Raw genomic sequence first — 20,285 nt, forward strand, 5'->3', positions numbered from 1 at the left:
TGAGAAACTTTGGAAAGGAGTCGATTACTCATTTGTGCAAAAGATTTTTATCCCGAATATGTCAAGGAACACGAAAGGTAAGATTCACTGCGAGCAATACTATCTTAGTGATGGCGGAGGAATGAGAAGTGCTATATGGACAGAGAGACGAGAAGTTAGTTTTGAGGAGAGTCAGGGTGCGTCAACACACTTAGTGATGAAATCAGGGGCCTTAACACACTTAGGATGGAAATAGTGCCAGTGTAAATTAAGTGATGTTTCTGAAATTGTTCATACTCATTAGTGATGAAATCAGGGGCCTCAACACACTTAAAAAGTTCGTGATGAAATTAGGGGCTGATCAACACACTAGCTTAGTGATGAAATCAAATAAATGTATCTGTGTGGTGCTTCAAACATTTGATTTTGATTTGATAATATATTGTTGGGGCCTCTTTGATGCATTTTTGGGGGAAACCACATAACACACTTAATTCAATTTTTGTGTGGAAGCATCAACAACACAATTAGTGATGAAATCAGGGCCTCAACTGTTAGTGATGTTAAATCATTTTTGAACACACTTAGTGATGAAATCAGGGACATGTACTCAACACTTAGTGATGAAATCAAAACACTTAGTGATGGAATCAGGGGAATCAACTCACTTAGTGATTAATCAGGGGGGGGGATTCAAAGGTTAGTGATGAAATCAGGGGTCCCTGTCAACCACACTTTGAAATTTTGAAATGTGTATGTCCTAAAATTGTGAAATTGGAAATCAGGGGCTTTTATTCACACATTTGTGATGAAATCATCAAAATGGTTTGATTAATGGTTTAGAGGATATTGAACACACTTAGTGATGAAAATCAGGGGCTTCAAACAATAGTCGATGGTATGAGGTAAGATTACTAAAAAGTTTAGTGTTATACCTATGCAAAATAGGCTCATTTCCGCTATCACAGTGATTGTAAAACTGTGTTCATGAAAAATACAGGGGCTGTAAACACAATTTTTACAGTTGACAAAATCAGGGAAAATCAACACACTTAGTGATGAAATCAAATGGGTAGATAACTCACTTAGTGTTTGAATATCAGGGGCCTCAACACTTAGTGATGAAATCAGGGGCTTCAAACTTTATTTGTTGATTTTCAAATCAGGGGTACTAGTGCTACAAAGAACTTAGTGATGTCAGGGCCTCAACACACTTAAGTGATTTAATCAGCAATTTAATAAACAACACAGTGATAGTGATGCACACTTAGTGATGGAAAGAGGGGTACTCAAAACTTAGTGATGGAATCAGGGTTCAAAAAACACCACTATAATTTGAAGTTTACATGATGAAATCAGGGCCTCAACACACTTTGATGAAATTTCAAAAATAATGTACTTACTTCAACAACTTTAGTATAATGATGAACACATTGGCCTCAATCACTTTTTTAATGTTTATTGCCAATCCGGGGCCGGTTATTACTTAGTACAATTTAATCATTTCAAAAAATTAGTGATGGAATTCAGGGGTCAATAGGCGCATGTTGTAAATGATACTTCATTGACATTTTGAAATGTTTATGGCTGCTAACACTGGCGATAAATACCCAAAGAAGGTTCCGAGAAACGCTGTATCTCTCAAATATCTCATCTGCAGACATGCCGATCAGGGTTGTCCTCTGTAAAAATACACGCTTCCTTCTCATTTTCCCTTCAGCCGGCGTCTAAGTCTCGCTAAAGTCGCCATATTTAAGGTTGCTAAGTACTTCCCTCAAAATATTGAGGAAAATCTCAAATATATTTGAGGAAAAACGCGAGTTTTTACGTTTGAACAAGTGAAATTGAGGAAAATCTCAAAAGTTGAGATAAATCTTAAGAGTTGAGGAAAGAACTGAGTTGAGGAATGGTTCTGCAAGCCATTTTGAGGAATCTCAAGCAATTTGAGGTAATCCTCAGATTTGAGGAAATCTCAGGATTTGAGATGTTTTATACAAGCGGGGCCAGGGCCTCAACACACTTAGTGATGAAATAAATGGCATCAACACACTAAGTGATACAATTAGGGGCTTCAACACATTTAGTGATGAAATTAGTGGCTTCAACACTCTTAGTGATGAAATCAATGGCTTCAACTCACTTAGTGATGAAATCAATGGCTTCAACTCACTTAGTAATGAAATCAGGGGCCCCAACTCACTTAGTAATGAAATCAGGGGCCATCAACATACTTAGTGATGAAATCAGGGGCATCAACACACTAAGTGATAAAATTAGGGGCTTCAACACATTTAGTGATGAAATTAGTGGCTTCAACACTCTTAGTGATGAAATCAATGGCTTCAACTCACTTAGTGATGAAATCAATGGCTTCAACTCACTTAGTAATGAAATCAGGGGCCACAACATACTTAGTGATGAAATCAGGGGCTTCAACACACTAAGTGATGAAATCAGAGACCTCAACTCACTTAGTGATGAAATCAGGGGCCTCAACTCAATTAGTGATAAAATTAGGGGCCTCAACACACTTAGAGATGAAATCAGGGGCTTCAACATACTTAGTGATAAAATTAGGGGCCTCAACACACTTAGTGATGAAATTAGGGGCCTTAACACACTTAGTGATGAAATCAGGGGCCTCACCACACTTAGTGATGAAATCAGGGACCTCACCACACTTAGTGATGAAATCAGGGACCTCACCACACTTAGTGATGAAATTAGGGACTTCAACACACTTAGTGATGAAATCAGGGACCTCAACTCACTTAGTGATGGAATCAGGGGGCCCTCAACACACTTATTGATGAAATCAGGGGCCTCAACACACTTATTGATGAAATCGGGTGCCTCAACACACTTAGTGATGGAATCAGGGGCCTCAACACACTTAGTGATGAAATCAGGGGCCTCAACACACTTAGTGATGGAATCAGGGGCCTCAACACACTTAGTGATGAAATCAGGGGCCTCACCACACTTAGTGATGGAATCAGGGGCCTCAACTCACTTAGTGATGAAATCAGGGGCCTCAATGCACTTAGCCATAAAATTACGGGCCTCAAAACATTTAATAATGCAATCAACATAGACTTGGCCTCTTTATACTTACATAAGCATTACTAGCTGTCAGCCATGTTTTTTCTGTAGCTCGTCTGGTGATTGTTCCTGCTGGGATGATTCGAGGGACAATTGCACCAAGAAAATCCTTTTCATCATATTCTGGGTTACTGTAAAGTGTATGAACTTTTATTCAAAACTTGCTAATTAATGTTTCAAATTAATTAAGATTTTAAGTGCCATAGGTCACAGTTGATAGTGTTGTAGGCATGTGGAGTTTATTTATGAAATAGAAAATTCCCTTCAGTACTTTTTTGGGAACAAATTTTTAACTATCAAAATTGGAGATGGCTGTCTGTTGGCCATCTTGTTGACTGATGTTATACAAAATACAATATGTACATCTAGGTTTCTGGTGGAATCTAAATTTAAAATTTGAGAAAGATCCTTTTATATTTTCTCTGAGAAATAGCGGTAATAAGAATTGTTAACAAACGTATTGGCGGACCGACAAAAGACGATTTGAATAACAGATTGTGGGCTAAACAAGAGGCCCATGGGCCTTAACGGTCATCTGACTCATGGCACAAAACAACAAAGTCACAGTATAAAGTATTGGTTAACGATTAATATAAACAATACAAGGAACTCCTTAGTTGAATATGTAAGTTTCTGAAAAAGGTAAATGTCATTTGTAGAACAAACTTGGTAGCCCTTCATCCAAATATGGTCGAAACCCATTCAAGGATTAATATAAGGAGGAGTCAGATTTAAAAGCCAAATTTCAGCAAAGCTCCCATTTTGGACCTCGGCCATGCTATCCCCATGGGTCTTACCTTGGTCCTTTATAAAATATGATTGTCCTTACCAAAAGTTCCCCCTTCTGAATCAATTAAAACCCCTATAGACCAATTTTCATTGAGGTCGGAGACTGAAACCTTAAAACAGGAAGTGGGCCAGCGGCCATCTTGGAATAACAAAATCTTTACGAAAATGTTTGCATGTTGTTCGGGCATCAATTAAAACCCCTATAGACCAATTTTCATTGAGATCGGAGACTGAAACCTTAAAATAGGAAGTGGGCCAGTGGCCATCTTGGAATACCAAAATCTTTACGAAAATGTTTGCATGGTATTCGGCATCAATTAAAACCCCTATAGACCAATTTTCATTGAGATCGGAGACTGATACCTTAAAACAGGTGTGGGCCAGTGGCCATCTTGGAATACCAAAATCTTTACGAAAATGTTTGCATGTTGTTCGGCATCAATTAAAACCCCTATAGACCAATTTTCATTGAGATCGGAGACTAAAACCTTAAAACAGAAAGTGGGCCAGCGACCATCTTGGAATATCAAAAATCTTTACGAAAATGTTTGCATGTTGTTCAGCATCAATTAAAACCCCTATAGACCAATTTTCATTGAGTTCGGAGACTGAAACCTTAAAACAGGAAGTGGGCCAGTGGCCATCTTGGAATACCAAAATCTTTACGAAAATGTTTGCATGTTGTTCGGCATCAATTAAAACCCCTATAGACCAATTTTCATTGAGATCGGAGACTGAAACCTTAAAAACAGGAAGTGGGCCAGCTAAAATTAAGAAAATTTGCCCTTTTGGGGCCCCACCTCTCAGTTCCCAGGGTTCAGACCAGACTCATTTATATAAAATATAATTGTGTTTCCCCAATGATGATGTTTCACACCAAATATGGATAAAATTCATCAAAGGATGGAGGAGGAGTAGGATTTTAAAGCTAAAATTAAGAAAATTTGCCCATTTGGGGCCCCACCCCTCAGCCCCTAGGGGTTGGACCATGCTCATTTACATCAAAATATGATTATCCTTCCGCAATAATGTTTTACACTAAATATAGATGAAATCCATCCAAGGATGAAGGAGGAGTAGGATTTTAAAGCTAACTTAAGAAAATATGCCCTTTGGGGGGCCCCACCCCTCAGCCCCTAGGGGTTGGACCACGCTCATTTATATAAAATATGATTGTCCGTCCCCAATGATGTTTCACACCAAATATGGATGAAATCAATCCAAGCATGAAGGAGGAGTAGGATTTCAAAGCTAAAATTCAGAAAAATTTGCCTTTTTGGGGGCCCCACCCCTCAGCCCCTAGGTGTCGGACCAGGCTTATTTATATAAAATATGATTACCCTTCCCAAATAACGTTTCACACTAAATATAGATGAAATCCATCCAAGGATGATGAAGGAGTAGGATTTTAAAGCTAAAATTAAGAAAATTTGCCCTTTTGGGGCCCCGCCCCTCAGCCCCTAAGGGTCGGACCAGGCTCATTTATATAAAATATGATAACCCTTCCCAAATAATGTTTCACACTAAATATAGATGAAATCCATCCAAAGATGAAGAAGGAGTAGGATTTTTGAGCTAAAATTAAGAAAATTTGCCCTTTTGGGGCCCCGCCCCTCTGACCCTAGGGGTCGGACCAAGCTCATTTATATAAAATATAATTGTCCTTCCCTAATGAAGCTTCACACCAAATATGGATGAAATCAACCCAAGGATGAAGGAGAAGTAGGATTTTTAAGCTTAAATTAAGAAAATTTGCCTTTTGGGGCCCCACCTCTCAGCCCCTAGGGGTCGGACCAGGCTCATTTATATAAAATATGATTGTCCTTCCCAAGTGATGTTTCAAACCAAATATGGATGAAAATCCATCCAAGGATGAAGGAGGAGTAGGATTTTAAAGCTAAAATTAAGAAAATTTGCCCATTTCTGGGCCCCACCCCTCAGCCCCTAGGGGTCGGACCAGGCTTATTTTATATAAAATATGATTGCCCTTCCCAAATAATGTTTCACACTAAATATGGATGAAATCCATCCAAGGATGAAGAAGGAGTAGGATTTTAGAGCTAAAATTAAGAAAATTTGCCCTTTTGGGGCCCCGCCCCTCTGACCCTAGGGGTCGGACCAAGCTCATTTATATAAAATATGATTGTCCTTCCCCAATATTGTTTTACACTAAATATAGATGAAATCCATCCAAGGATGAAGAAGGAGTAGGATTTTAGAGCTAAAATTAAAAAAATTTGCCCTTTTGGGGCCCCCCCCTCTGACCCTAGGGGTCGGACCAAGCTCATTTATATAAAATATAATTGTCCTTCCCTAATGAAGCTTCACACCAAATATGGATGAAATCATCCCAAGGATGAAGGAGGAGAGTAGGATTTTAAAGCTTAAATTAAGAAAATTTGCCCTTTTGGGGGCCCCACCCCTCAGCCCCTAGGGGTCGGACCAGGCTCATTTATATAAAATATGATTGTCCTTCCCCAATGATGTTTCAAACCAAATATGGATGAAATCCATCCAAGGATGAAGGAGGAGTAGGCTTTTGTATAAATAGTCTTACGCACGACGCACGGCGGACGGCGGACGGCGCACGCGCGCACGGCACACGGCGGACGACGACGGACGAAACACGATGACAATAGGTCATCCTGACCTTCGGTCAGATGACCTAAAAACTGAACTGAGAATTTGAAAGGATAGAGTGGCTCTTTAAGGAGAAAGCAGTAAAAAACTAGTTAATCTTTATGTAAAACAAGAAAAAAAGAGAGACTTACCTTGTGATTGTATCAGGAAGGTCATCAGGGGTCAAACCGAGGGCCATTTGGCTCCTGTGATATTAAGTTATAAAAAAATCCCATAAACAATGCATGTATCTCCCAGATTATAGATCATGGAGCCCACCATATAATTATCTATAACAGTCAAAGGAAAGAATGTGGGTTTTTTTTCTCCTTTTTCTCTTCCTTTAATGTTTTAAATTCATACACAGTGAAACTAAACAACTACAACTGTCGCCAGAGTGGACAACAAATACCCATGGCAATACAGGTACTGCTAATATATTGTACCAGTAAAGGAATAATGAACACAATTTTTTACTGTAGGTCAGTGGATTTTCACAAGGTAATTCTGTTTTCCTTAATCATCAATCTTACATGACTCCAGCTGTTAAAGGACGTCAAACAAAACCAGACAAATACCACCTGAAATGACTTACATTATCCTTTCCATGTTGTTTTTCCAGTAGGAGGACATACTACCAAGTGTTAGAATACGAGTGGCGCTGGTCCCCGACATGGCCTTCATGGTGCCCTCCTCGATCTTACTGATATAGTCACGCACCACTGGATTTCCTACACGGTTCCCTACACCATTCTGTAAAACAAAATGCAGGCCTTATGACATCACATGTGTCGGATATAAAGCAGGCCTTATGACTTCACATGTGTCAGACATAAAGCAGGTCATCTGACTTCACATGTGTCAGACATAAAACAGGTCATCTGACGTCACATGTGTCAGACATAAAGCAGGCCTTCTGACTTCACATGTGACAAACATAAAACAGGCCTTCTGACGTCACATGTGACAAACATAAAGCAGGCCTTCTGACTTCACATGTGTCAGACATAAAACAGGCCTTCTGACATCACATGTGTCAAACATAAAGCAGGTCATCTGACATCACATGTGTCAAACATAAAGCAGGTCATCTGATGTCACATGTGTCAGACATAAAGCAGGCCTTCTGACATCACATGTGTCAAACATAAAGCAGGTCATCTGACATCACATGTGTCAAACATAAAGCAGGTCATCTGACGTCACATGTGTCAGACATAAAGCAGGCCTTCTGACATCACATGTGTCAGACATAAAGCAGGTCATCTGACGTCACATGTGTCAGACATAAAGCAGGTCATCTGACGTCACATGTGTCAGACATAAAGCAGGTCATCTGACGTCACATGTGTCAGACATAAAACAGGCCTTCTGAAGTCACATGTGACAAACTTAAAACAGGCCTTCTGACGTCACATGTGTCAGACATAAAACAGGCTTTCTGACTTCACATGTGTCAGACATAAAGCAGGTCATCTGACATCACATGTGTCATATATAAACAGGCCTTCTGACGTCACATGTGACAAACATAAAACAGGCCTTCTGACATCACATGTGACAAACATAAAGCAGGCCTTCTGACGTCACATGTGTCAGACATAAAACAGGCCTTCTGAAGTCACATGTGACAAACATAAAACAGGCCTTCTGACGTCACATGTGACAAACTTAAAACAGGCCTTCTGACATCACATGTGACAAACTTAAAACAGGCCTTCTGACATCACATGTGTCATATATAAAACAGGCCTTCTGACATCACATGTGTCATATATAAAACAGGCCTTCTGACGTCACATGTGTCATATATAAACAGACCTTCTGACATCACATGTGTCATATATAAACAGACCTTCTGACATCACATGTGTCATATATAAACAGACCTTCTGACATCACATGTGTCATATATAAACAGGCCTTCTGACATCACATGTGTCATATATAAACAGACCTTCTGACATCACATGTGTCATATATAAACAGGCCTTCTGACGTCACATGTGTCAAATATAAACAGACCTTCTGACGTCACATGTGTCAAATATAAACAGGCCTTCTGACGTCACATGTGTCAAATATAAACAGGCCTTCTGACATCACATGTGTCAAACATAAAACAGGCCTTCTGACATCACATGTGTCAGACATAAAACAGGCCTTCTGACATCACATGTGTCAGACATAAAACAGGCCTTCTGACTTCACATGTGTCATATATAAAACAGGCCTTCTGACATCACATGTGTCAGACATAAATCAGGCCTTCTGACATCACATGTGTCAGACATAAAACAGACCTTCTGACATCACATGTGTCAGACATAAAACAGACCTTCTGACATCACATGTGTCATATATAAAACAGGCCTTCTGACATCACATGTGTCATATATAAAACAGGCCTTCTGACATCACATGTGTCATATATAAACAGACCTTCTGACATCACATGTGTCATATATAAACAGGCCTTCTGACATCACATGTGTCAGACATAAAACAGGCCTTCTGACATCACATGTGTCATATATAAAACAGACCTTCTGACATCACATGTGTCAGACATAAAACAGGCCTTCTGACATCACATGTGTCAGACATATATCAGGCCTTCTGACGTCACATGTGTCAGACATAAATCAGGCCTTCTGACGTCACATGTGCCATATATAAAACAGACCTTCTGACATCACATGTGTCATATATAAACAGACCTTCTGACATCACATGTGTCATATATAAACAGACCTTCTGACATCACATGTGTCATACATAAAACAGGCCTTCTGACATCACATGTGTCAAACATAAAACAGGCCTTCTGACATCACATGTGTCATATATAAACAGACCTTCTGACGTCACATGTGTCATATATAAACAGACCTTCTGACATCACATGTGTCATATATAAACAGACCTTCTGACGTCACATGTGTCAAACATAAAACAGGCCTTCTGACGTCACATGTGTCAAACATAAATCAGGCCTTCTGACATCACATGTGTCAAACATAAAACAGGTCTTCTGGCATAACATGTGTCAAACATGAAACCGAGTACTGACATCAAATTTGGCAAAATCAAAGCAGGCTCTCTTTACAATTTCTACTCTAATGTAATAACAACATTTTATGCGTTATTATCTGTTTATATTTAACATGTCATGATGTTATATGCTTGAGCTACTGACATACATACTTTGTGAGGAAGTGGAATGAAGTGACATCCGGGAATATTTTCATCGTCTTTCGGTTCTAAGACAACCTACAAAGTCATATACATCAATTAAAACTTTAACCTAGTAACGCTTCCTGTCCAAGCAATTCTCTTATCTATACTATACAGAAGTATTTACTTTATTTTCTGACAATATTTACACTCTGGTGCATGGTGAAGTAGATGCATATCAAAGCAATGCTGCATTTTAAACAGTTGTCATAAACTGCAAAACTTGAATTCAATGAAAGCAATCATAACTTTCACAAAGGTTTAAACTAAGAAATGTTGCTTATTCTAAAATAAATATTTTTGAATATAGAAAATATAAAAACTCTGTTTTTGGTCATATTAGTGAAAACAAACCTCTTAAAGGCCCACTACCTTTCCAGAGCAAAATTTAAAGGTTTCTTAAAAACATTAATAACAAAAGAAAATATATTGATGGCTTAAGATGAGGTTACAACACCAAACATATGCAAGATTTCCTGTCTAATGTACGATAATAGTGGATATTCATTTCGCTGTTTTGCCGTCTGGCGCAGTGATAGTCAACTACCACGCGGCATTTAGGACGACGGCGGGAAACATAAAACGACCCGCGTTATGAAAATTACCATTTTATTTATTCTAATTAAACAGTTCTGAAGTGTTGATAAGTGTGCTAGTAAACGTATAGTTAATAACTTCTGCGACTCTACAAAATTATTGATCTCGTTTTACATTCCTATTTTAAAAATTAAAAGCCATTTCGGAAAGGTAGTGACCCTTTAATATTTTTTTTTTTTTTTTTTTCTGTAATTAAACGATTACTTCATTTTATCAAAATGGTTGGAAACTTACTGTAAACAAACTTATATCAGTTGTAGTATTTCAAAATGACCACATTGTCTTTAAAGTACTACAACATCCCTCCAGTATTGAAACACTAAAATGTGCTGGTAATTAATCATAATTTACAGTTTTCGCATTTGCTTTTTAAGTATTCTAATGAATGAAAGTTATTTAAAAGTTAAAAATGAGCATTGGTACAGAACAGCCGTACTCCTTTTTCTTTGTTGCGTAGGATCGATGGTCTCCTCTCGCGTTTAATTTTTGCTTTATCCAAATGCCGAACCCTTTCCTCCCATTCTAGATCTATCGCTGCATCTTTTTTCACTGATTCCATCTTCTCTTCTAGGTCATTGAGGGCAGGGTTTGTCTCAGAATCTTCTGATATGGACATCCCACACATCTCAAACACAGCCCTAAAATGTTAGACAATAATATCTTATACACAACCTGAGTAAGGGAGATAATACCATCACAATCACAGCTTTAGAAAGGGAGATAATTACATCACAATCATGCCCAAGAAAGGGAGATAATTTTATCACAAGCACAGCCCTACAAAGGGAGATAATTCCATCAGAGCCCTACAAAGGGAGATAATTCTATCAAAATCACAGCCCAAGAAAAGTGAGATAATTCTATCACAATCACACCACAACAAAGGGAGATAATCTCATCATAATCACAGCCTTACAAAGGGAGATAATTCCATCACAATCACCAATATTATATCTTATACATACATATATAAAGCGCTCACTAGTCAGTCGTTATTGTTTTTATTTCTCATATAAACATCTATAGATGTACCTAAATGCAATGCAATTTAATAGAATATGCATTATGAAAAGTAATCTAAAGTTGAAAGCCAATCGGACTCAAGTGATATTGGAGTTGATCAATGCGATTCGCAGGTGGTCTTTAAACACTGGAGTGTGTAAATATAAACAATAAACTACTGCTATGGAGTTTATCACCAATTGAAAAACATGCATTGTATCACCCCGGGGGGTCAGCCCCATCATTTGTACAATTTTGAATCCCTACCCTATAAGAATGCTACCATTGCATTATGAGTGCTATCCTATGCTTAGTTGCAGAGAAGAAGTCATTTATATGGAAATAGCCAAATTGACCCCTTTTGACCCCTCCCCTCAGGCCCCTGGGGGGTCAGCCCCATCATTTGTACAATTTACAGTCATTAACCCCTCAGGATGCTACCAGTCAAATATTGTTGAATTCCGACCTGCGGTCAAGGAGAAGAATTGGATTGTTGAAGAACGGACCATGGACGCGGGACGCGGGACGTTGGATGCCACGATATGGCATAATCTCACCTTGGTCCTTCGGACCAGGTGAGCTAAAAAATGGCTGACTTTTGGCCATCTGGTTTTCTTATCAATCATACAGTTAATTAATAAGGAGAGACTAAATATGAAATTTTAGACAAATCCTTACAGTACTTTCTGAGAAATAGCGGTAACAAACTTTACCTATCAAAATCCAAGATGGCTGTCAGTCGCCCATCTTGTTTACAGATTGATTCCTACAGGAAATATGGCACAGCATGTGCTTACTAGAATATCTTAGAATATTTGGAGGTAAGCCAAAATGAAATGGCAACTGATTTTATACCTAATAAATATTTGAGAACTCTGCTAATATAAATGTATCCATATACACAGATATATACAGATTCACATACTCAATAGGAAATCTTGGCTTTCCTTCCTGCTCCTCAAGGTTTTTCAGATCTTTTTCAGCCTTTATCTTATCAGGGATGAGATAACCCCAGCCATATTTCTCGCTATAATGAAGAGGATAGCCATCCCAGGTCATTCTCATTAGCTTTGGAGTGACCCGCATTTGAGTACTGATCAAAGAAGGACCGACACTCCAGTTGGGATCGGAATTCTTCGGACATAAACTACGGTACCAGCTACAAAGGAAAAAAAATTTGATTGAACATCAAACATAGAGATAAGGTGTAAAATGTAAAATGTTTTTCTATATCAAACTCCTGAAATGTTGGTGAAAGCAATGTGTAGTTTTACCGGTGTTCGATGAGTTTGGTGTCAGCATACTCAGCAGTAGTTGAAATTTTATCAAGTGGCAATCTGGTGATAAGTTTTCCTTCACATTAGATTACATTGATAAAAACGCTTCCATTAGACACCTTTAATAACAAGGCCACTATAACTCAGAGGTGGAGGGATGGGGGCGGAATGTCAGACACCTTAACCACTCAGCCACCATGACCCAGAGGTGGAGGGCTAGTGGTAGAATGTCAGACACATTAACCACTCAGCCACTACAGCCCAGAGGGTGGGGGATAGTGGCAAAATGTCACCTTAACCAGTTGGCCTCTGTGACCCAGAGATAGCAATAGAAATAATACTAGGCTTTCACCATTCCTTAAGACGTTGTGCCTCTCTACACCTTTCCATTAGTAAACACCTGATTTGTACTCACTTAGGATACCCTGGTACATGTGTTGGTCTCTTAGGAATCCGACTTTCTGTGGCGTAGACTTTGGCTATGATTTTTTCAACATCATTTTCATCTTCCTGGTAATAAAACACAGAAATAAGCTGCCAGCATTCCTAGTAAGATAACATCTAATTTCTGCCTGCTGACAAGCAAATAACCTCAGTGAACTTTTAAAATTAACTGTGAACTAGATTATCTCAAAGTCTAATGTATTGTTAACAAAGTCTGGATTAAGTTTCATTTTACGTGTACACATGTATATAAGTTATTTAAAGTTTGAGAGTTTGAGAGAAGCAATTAAAACTATGATGAAATGTTTATAGATTATATGCACTGTTGTTTCCACAGTAACACACAACCAAATACATATATTCCTTATTACTGAGTTATCTGCCCTTGAAGAAAAGGTATTGATTGTAACGTGACATTTTTCAGAGGGTAACGTCATAATTTTCAGGGAAAAACGACCCAAGTTTTGCACCGATATATTGACTTCACAATGGATACCTACCCAAAAGGGAGGTTACTCTGTAATATACAAAGACGGAATATATTAATGCTATTCATCATCCTTAATCCTAAAAGAGTTGAAGAAAAACAAGAGGCCCATGGGGCCTAACGTCACCTGTGATCTGACACAGAATGTAACAAAGACATGTAATCACTATATTACCTCCTTCCACCAATCCGACTATTGCAGTCAGTCAGAACTAATGTGAACATTTAAATTTACATAATGCCAAAAATGGCACCAAATTGACAAAAGTTCTAAATCTTTTGTTAAAAAACCCCCAACATTTTTACATAGATGAATTGATTTTATCAATCTGACCTTTAAATGTATGAAGATTATTGATTCTATTACATCTGTGAAAATATGCAGATTAAGAGTTTTAAAATATTAGTCAATTCGACCCCTTTTGGTCTCATCCCTCAGGCCCCTGAGGCATTTAGATATGATGTTAAAATGATATCTCTGGCTAATAATTCTTATCACATTTGACTCATGTCCCTTGGAAATAGAGCAAATAATGCTTAAAACATGTGTTCCGTAAACATTTCATAAACTACACTGTATAGTAGATTTCTCCCCATAAACTTTCTGACAATTACGGCAGTATGATCCATGTTTACCTGTTTTTGTTGTTTTTTCCCAGGTTTTTTTTCCATTTTCATTTTGATGTTTGTAACATTCCAGTCCAAATCCCACAACCAAGGATCGTTTTTGTACCTACAAAAATCATACAAAAATTGTTGGAACATAAATTCTTAAAGAAAATTCTATAAAAACACATCTTTTTTTCAAAAGGCCACAGTGCAGTTTGACGTGATACAAATTACAAGCAACTTGACAAGAACAAAGATGTAATCATCATTTAATCCTGGTTACAATAAATACCAATTGAATTTTTGTTTTACGAATCAAAGGTTACAAAGCAACCCTTGTATCCTCATACATATAATTATTGCACCTCAGACAAAAATGTCCCCAAATGATTGGCAGAGCGCCGTCACGTGGTGACCCCCTATCACTTTATAGGGGGTCAGTAAATTTTGTTATGGTGCAATATGGCTGCTCTCCCCCTCGCTTCAAAATTTATACGCATTCTCTTCAAATAATTATACCATTGCATTATCATAAAACTACATATAACTTGCTAATTTTGTTGTGTAAAATGAACTTAAATCGTTTTAATACTTAAAATTAAATGAAATGCATTTTCATCTTTTAAAATACGAGTTGTTTCCCTTACGCCAGTTTAAAAGTTGATGATGCGGTGAAAGTCAAACGTAACTATTCAAGTGTTTTCTCTACAAATGATTTTAAACAAATGGAGGGGTTGTTACCAGATCAATCCTCAGTCTGCTATCAATTTATCTGCATAACTTTTAAGTGATTATCTCGGCGAGAATGCAGAGATGATCAAGAGATTGCACTTTAAATGTTAAATGGATGTTTGTGTCACTTTTGTTTCTGATGCTTTCAAAATACAGCCAGTCTGTTGTCGTATTGAGGTAGGCCTAACTTACTGTGCACTATATATATAGCTAGGAATGTCGAAATCAAATCAATGTGTTGATTTATGAATTATTCAGTACATAACTGTTATTCTGCAGGTTCCATATACTGTATATTTCCAAAGAAATAAGACTCTATCTGCCTATCTCTGTCAGGCCTTTTTATACCCTAAGTGAATATGTGCCTACGTGTAAATGTTTGCCAGAATAGATACGACACAGAACATACTTGTCAATACAACATATTAAGGTTATTACATATTACATGTATATGTCACAATTGACCAGACACGAACATTTAATCGGACATATAATACTGACAAATCTGTCATGTTATGGCCTGGGGACATATACACGACGTATCATATATATTTCTGAAATATGTGCCTGAAGAATATTCACACTGGTCAATCATATTATCAAATTATATATAGCTTACTTTAACTTAAATCATAAAATTAAATTTCCATATCAAGGCATCGCTATAGGAGATTTCAGAAAAGATGGCGATGACGTCACACAAAGGTACATCCGGGCGCTCAAAGGTACAACTCTGTATATCTGTACATATTAACATGGTGGGCACACCGCCGCTTGCGATGTTTGTTTACATTTTATTGTAATAAATAGTACGGCAATCCAAGAACTATTGCGTTATTTTAATTTCAAAAAGTGTAAATAAAAAATATTTAACAATAACATATCGATTTAAACATACGGTATTCATATATTTTACTCTGTTTATACTCCATTTTCGACCGCCGCGAGAAAACACAGTCGCCATTACGTATAAACATTGACAGATATATTGCGAATATCAACTTGATATTACAAATTTAATTCAAAGTTCCCCAAAATATCATACTGACATTTTCATAAGCAATTACCGGTACTGTTTTCTAAGTCTTACTTGGTAAAACACCTACGATGTGTATCCTGGATAATATTTTCTTCAGAAATTTTGGAATTTATTTTATGACATACAAATGAGTCAGTTTATTGTCACTTTTTATCATATTTTGATACAAAACTTTGAGTATTTTAGGATTCTCGAAGCCTGGACGCGCAATGTGTCCTGGTCGGCATTTACAGTACTACGATCTGTATTCATAAATCTAAATGTAGCCTATCTAACATGCATTTAAATTACTTAAAAGTAACATCACTTAAATTTCAGACTTCACATAACAGCCCATGAAATAAAAGCGACTGAAAATTTAAAAAATAAACTCTGAACCATGAAAACTGAAAGATTGCACCATTTTATTTTTCGTGATATTGACAGCCATACGTGTACGTGATGTAGATCTGTATGTACGTGTAATACAGTGGTTCAGAACAAGATATACACGGTAAAGAACGAAACATATGTCTTTTACAAGTACTTATTGAGATATGTGTTGGTAACTACGTATCAATATTATTAATTTCTCCAACTATGGGCTGTGGCCTGAAGTGATCTACCAGCGAAGCCATGCACGAGCGACCGTGGTCTGGCCAGATATGGTCCACATTTCGTTATATTAAAAAGTGTTGTGAACAGCTTTTTCGTGTATAACAGAAACATGACACAATAAAATAAACTATCTAGTCATCACTTTTTCACAACATGGAATTCTACTTGTGAACAAAAAACGGGTACGAGTGGCGGCCCAGCACCGCTTCGCAAGCTGGCTTCAACACTAAATCTACACAAATGTATTCAGCAATAAACAATTGTAGATACAAAAAAATAAATGTCTATAACCTCTGAAACGATGAGAAACCATTTAAAATAAGAATTTGAAAGTATGAAAGTGTATACTTTTGTTAAAATATCGATTGTGTAGCAGAGATGTGAGTATCTGTTATTGTTTTTATTAGTCGCCATACTGTGTTTGTACCTTTGAGGACCCGGATGTAAACTTTCTGTGACGTCACGCCATCTTTTCTGAAATCTCCTATACTACATTACCAATCGTTATATCACCGTCCTCATTAAAAACTATCATTACCTGCTGTACCAATAATATTGAACCAAAGGGAGATAGCTCTAATGGATAGATCATTAACTTTTAGACTTATTGCATGGCCTGGTGGTACAGTGTAACTTGTCTTTGTCATTAGGACCAACATATTTGTTCGGTATAAACAGGTTTACGGATTATAGTTTTTTATTACTATAAGTAAGAAGAAAACTACCATAAAATCTAGCCAAAATAGACAGGTGTCCAGATTAGAAAAGGTCCAATTTTGACAACATACACTGTATAGTTACAGATTGACAGCGAAAAGGGAGCTAAAAAAGAAGATATAAGAATGTAAAGATGAATTTGTGATACCCTTGGTTGTGAAGAAGGTGGCAGGCCTCGTCCGCTAGTTTCATCAGTAAAAGTTTGAGCTCTCTCTGTAAGTCGTTGTTAATACTGTTTGATTCATCAATGTAACGACCCCAGTTCTGGTTGACAGGGAGATAGGCTGTTCCCATCTCCAACATACCGGACAAGGTGGCAGGATGTGGAAACCTTCAATATAGAGTGATTTCATAATTCTATTTGTATACTGTAAAAGCTGATACTCGTTGAGATTTTCACTTTTTTCCTTCCTTTATATGTCCACGAGTACATCCCCTCATGAACATATTAAAAAATGCAAATTTCACATGTAAATACACATTATTTTATTATAGCATGAACATAGCACATAGCAAACAGTTTTAAAGCTAACTTAATGAAAAATGTCCACCCACAAAAATAGTTTTTGTTTATAATATTACAGTTATCTGCCCTTGCAAGAAAGTGTTTCATGTCTTTGTGAGCATAACTTACTTCGTAATCTCAATGAAACTGATGCAAAATTTGCACACAAAACAGTCACATACAAATAGAGTCCTACCCTCAAGGGTAGGTAACTCTTACATGCAAAATGGAATAAGACCAGGGCATGGCATCATAAAACTATTCTCAGACAAATATTTTACTCAAATATATGATTATACATAGACTTGATTAGAAAAATCTGTCTGAGAAAGTTTAATGGTACCACGATCAGATGCTAAAATCTTCAGATGGATGTTGTACAGTCAGAATATATTCAATAGAGTATCTACTATTAATTTATTCACCCCTGAAATTTCATAAAGCACTCTTCCAGCCTTTGAATCAATGAAGTTCATGTGTGTATGGAGGTGATAAGATATACTGGATGTGTATATATAAGCTTTTTAAATTGAGCATTATCTGCTCTCCGAGTCCAAATTGCAAGCTAAGGGAGACAATCCATTAACAGAAAATGTTAATAGGTAAGGCAGTGTGAGTGAAAAAATGCTTGAGTGAATTTCAAATTAAGGACCTTAACCTTTATCTATAACAGTGAATTTCAAATTAATGACCTTAACCTTTATCTATATAACAGTGAATATCAAATTAATGACCTTAACTTTTATCTATAACAGTGAATTTCAAATTAATGACCTTAACCTTTATCTATAACAGTGAATATCAAATTAATGACCTTAACCTTTATCTATAACAGTGAATTTCAAATTAATGACCTTAACCTTTATCTATAACAGTGAATTTCAAATTAATGACCTTAACCTTTATCTATAACAGTGAATATCAAATTAATGACCTTAACCTTTATCTATAACAGTGAATTTCAAATTAATGACCTTAACCTTTATCTATAACAGTGAATTTCAAATTAATGACCTTAACCTTTATCTATATAACAGTGAATATCAAATTAATGACCTTAACCTTTATCTATAACAGTGAATTTCAAATTAATGACCTTAACCTTTATCTATAACAGTGAATTTCAAATTAATGACCTTAACCTTTATCTATAACAGTGAATATCAAATTAATGACCTTAACCTTTATCTATAACAGTGAATTTCAAATTAATGACCTTAACCTTTATCTATAACAGTGAATTTCAAATTAATGACCTTAACCTTTATCTATAACAGTGAATTTCAAATTAATGACCTTAACCTTTATCTATATAACAGTGAATATCAAATTAATGACCTTAACCTTTATCTATAACAGTGAATTTCAAATTAATGACCTTAACCTTTATCTATATAACAGTGAATATCAAATTAATGACCTTAACCTTTATCTATAACAGTGAATTCAAATTAATGACCTTAACTTTATCTATAACAGTGAATTTCAAATTAATGACCTTAACCTTTATCTATAACAGTGAATTTCAAATTAATGACCTTAACCTTTATCTATATAACAGTGAATATCAAATTAATGACCTTAACCTTTATCTATAACAGTGAATTTCAAATTAATGACCTTAACCTTTATCTATATAACAGTGAATATCAAATTAATGACCTTAACCTTTATCTATAACAGTGAATATCAAATTAATGACCTTAACCTTTATCTATAACAGTGAATATCAAATTAATGACCTTAACCTTTATCTATAACAGTGAATTCAAATTAATGACCTTAACCTTTATCTATAAACAGTGAATATCAAATTAATGACCTTAACCTTTATCTATAACAGTGAATATCAAATTAATGACCTTAACCTTTATCTATAACAGTGAATATCAAATTAATGACCTTAACCTTTATCTATAACAGTGAATTTCAAATTAATGACCTTAACCTTTATCTATATAACAGTGAATATCAAATTAATGACCTTAACCTTTATCTATAACAGTGAATTTCAAATTAATGACCTTAACCTTTATCTATAACAGTGAATATCAAATTAATGACCTTAACCTTTATCTATAACAGTGAATTTCAAATTAATGACCTTAACCTTTATCTATAACAGTGAATTTCAAATTAATGACCTTAACCTTTATCTATATAACAGTGAATATCAAATTTATGACCTTAACCTTTATCTATAACAGTGAATTTCAAATTAATGACCTTAACCTTTATCTATAACAGTGAATTTCAAATTAATGACCTTAACCTTTATCTATAACAGTGAATATCAAATTAATGACCTTAACCTTTATCTATAACAGTGAATATCAAATTAATGACCTTAACCTTTATCTATAACAGTGAATATCAAATTTATGACCTTAACCTTGATCTATAACAGTGAATTTCAAATTAATGACCTTAACCTTTATCTATAACAGTGAATATCAAATTTATGACCTTAACCTTTATCTATAACAGTGAATTTCAAATTAATGACCTTAACCTTTATCTATAACAGTGAATATAAAATTAATGACCTTAACC

The 20,285-nt window shown here is 36.2% G+C and overlaps 1 protein-coding gene across 2 annotated transcripts in view; it reads right to left on the minus strand.

Moving 5' to 3' along the window:
* The window catches only part of LOC138333885 (DNA polymerase subunit gamma-1-like), a 46,147-nt gene that overhangs the window by 12,359 nt on the left and 13,503 nt on the right, over positions 1-20,285 (minus strand). For both annotated transcript variants that reach the window (XM_069282531.1, XM_069282530.1), the window contains exons 7-15: positions 17,376-17,558; positions 14,170-14,266; positions 13,018-13,112; positions 12,251-12,484; positions 10,760-10,961; positions 9,697-9,762; positions 7,085-7,242; positions 6,642-6,695; positions 3,095-3,212 (exon numbers count right to left, since the gene is read on the minus strand). In XM_069282531.1, coding sequence (XP_069138632.1) covers positions 3,095-3,212; positions 6,642-6,695; positions 7,085-7,242; positions 9,697-9,762; positions 10,760-10,961; positions 12,251-12,484; positions 13,018-13,112; positions 14,170-14,266; positions 17,376-17,558 — 1,207 coding nt within the window. The remainder of the gene's footprint in view (positions 1-3,094; positions 3,213-6,641; positions 6,696-7,084; positions 7,243-9,696; positions 9,763-10,759; positions 10,962-12,250; positions 12,485-13,017; positions 13,113-14,169; positions 14,267-17,375; positions 17,559-20,285) is intronic.

Source organism: Argopecten irradians, chromosome 10 (assembly GCF_041381155.1).
Source record: "Argopecten irradians isolate NY chromosome 10, Ai_NY, whole genome shotgun sequence".
NCBI lineage: Eukaryota > Metazoa > Mollusca > Bivalvia > Pectinida > Pectinidae > Argopecten > Argopecten irradians.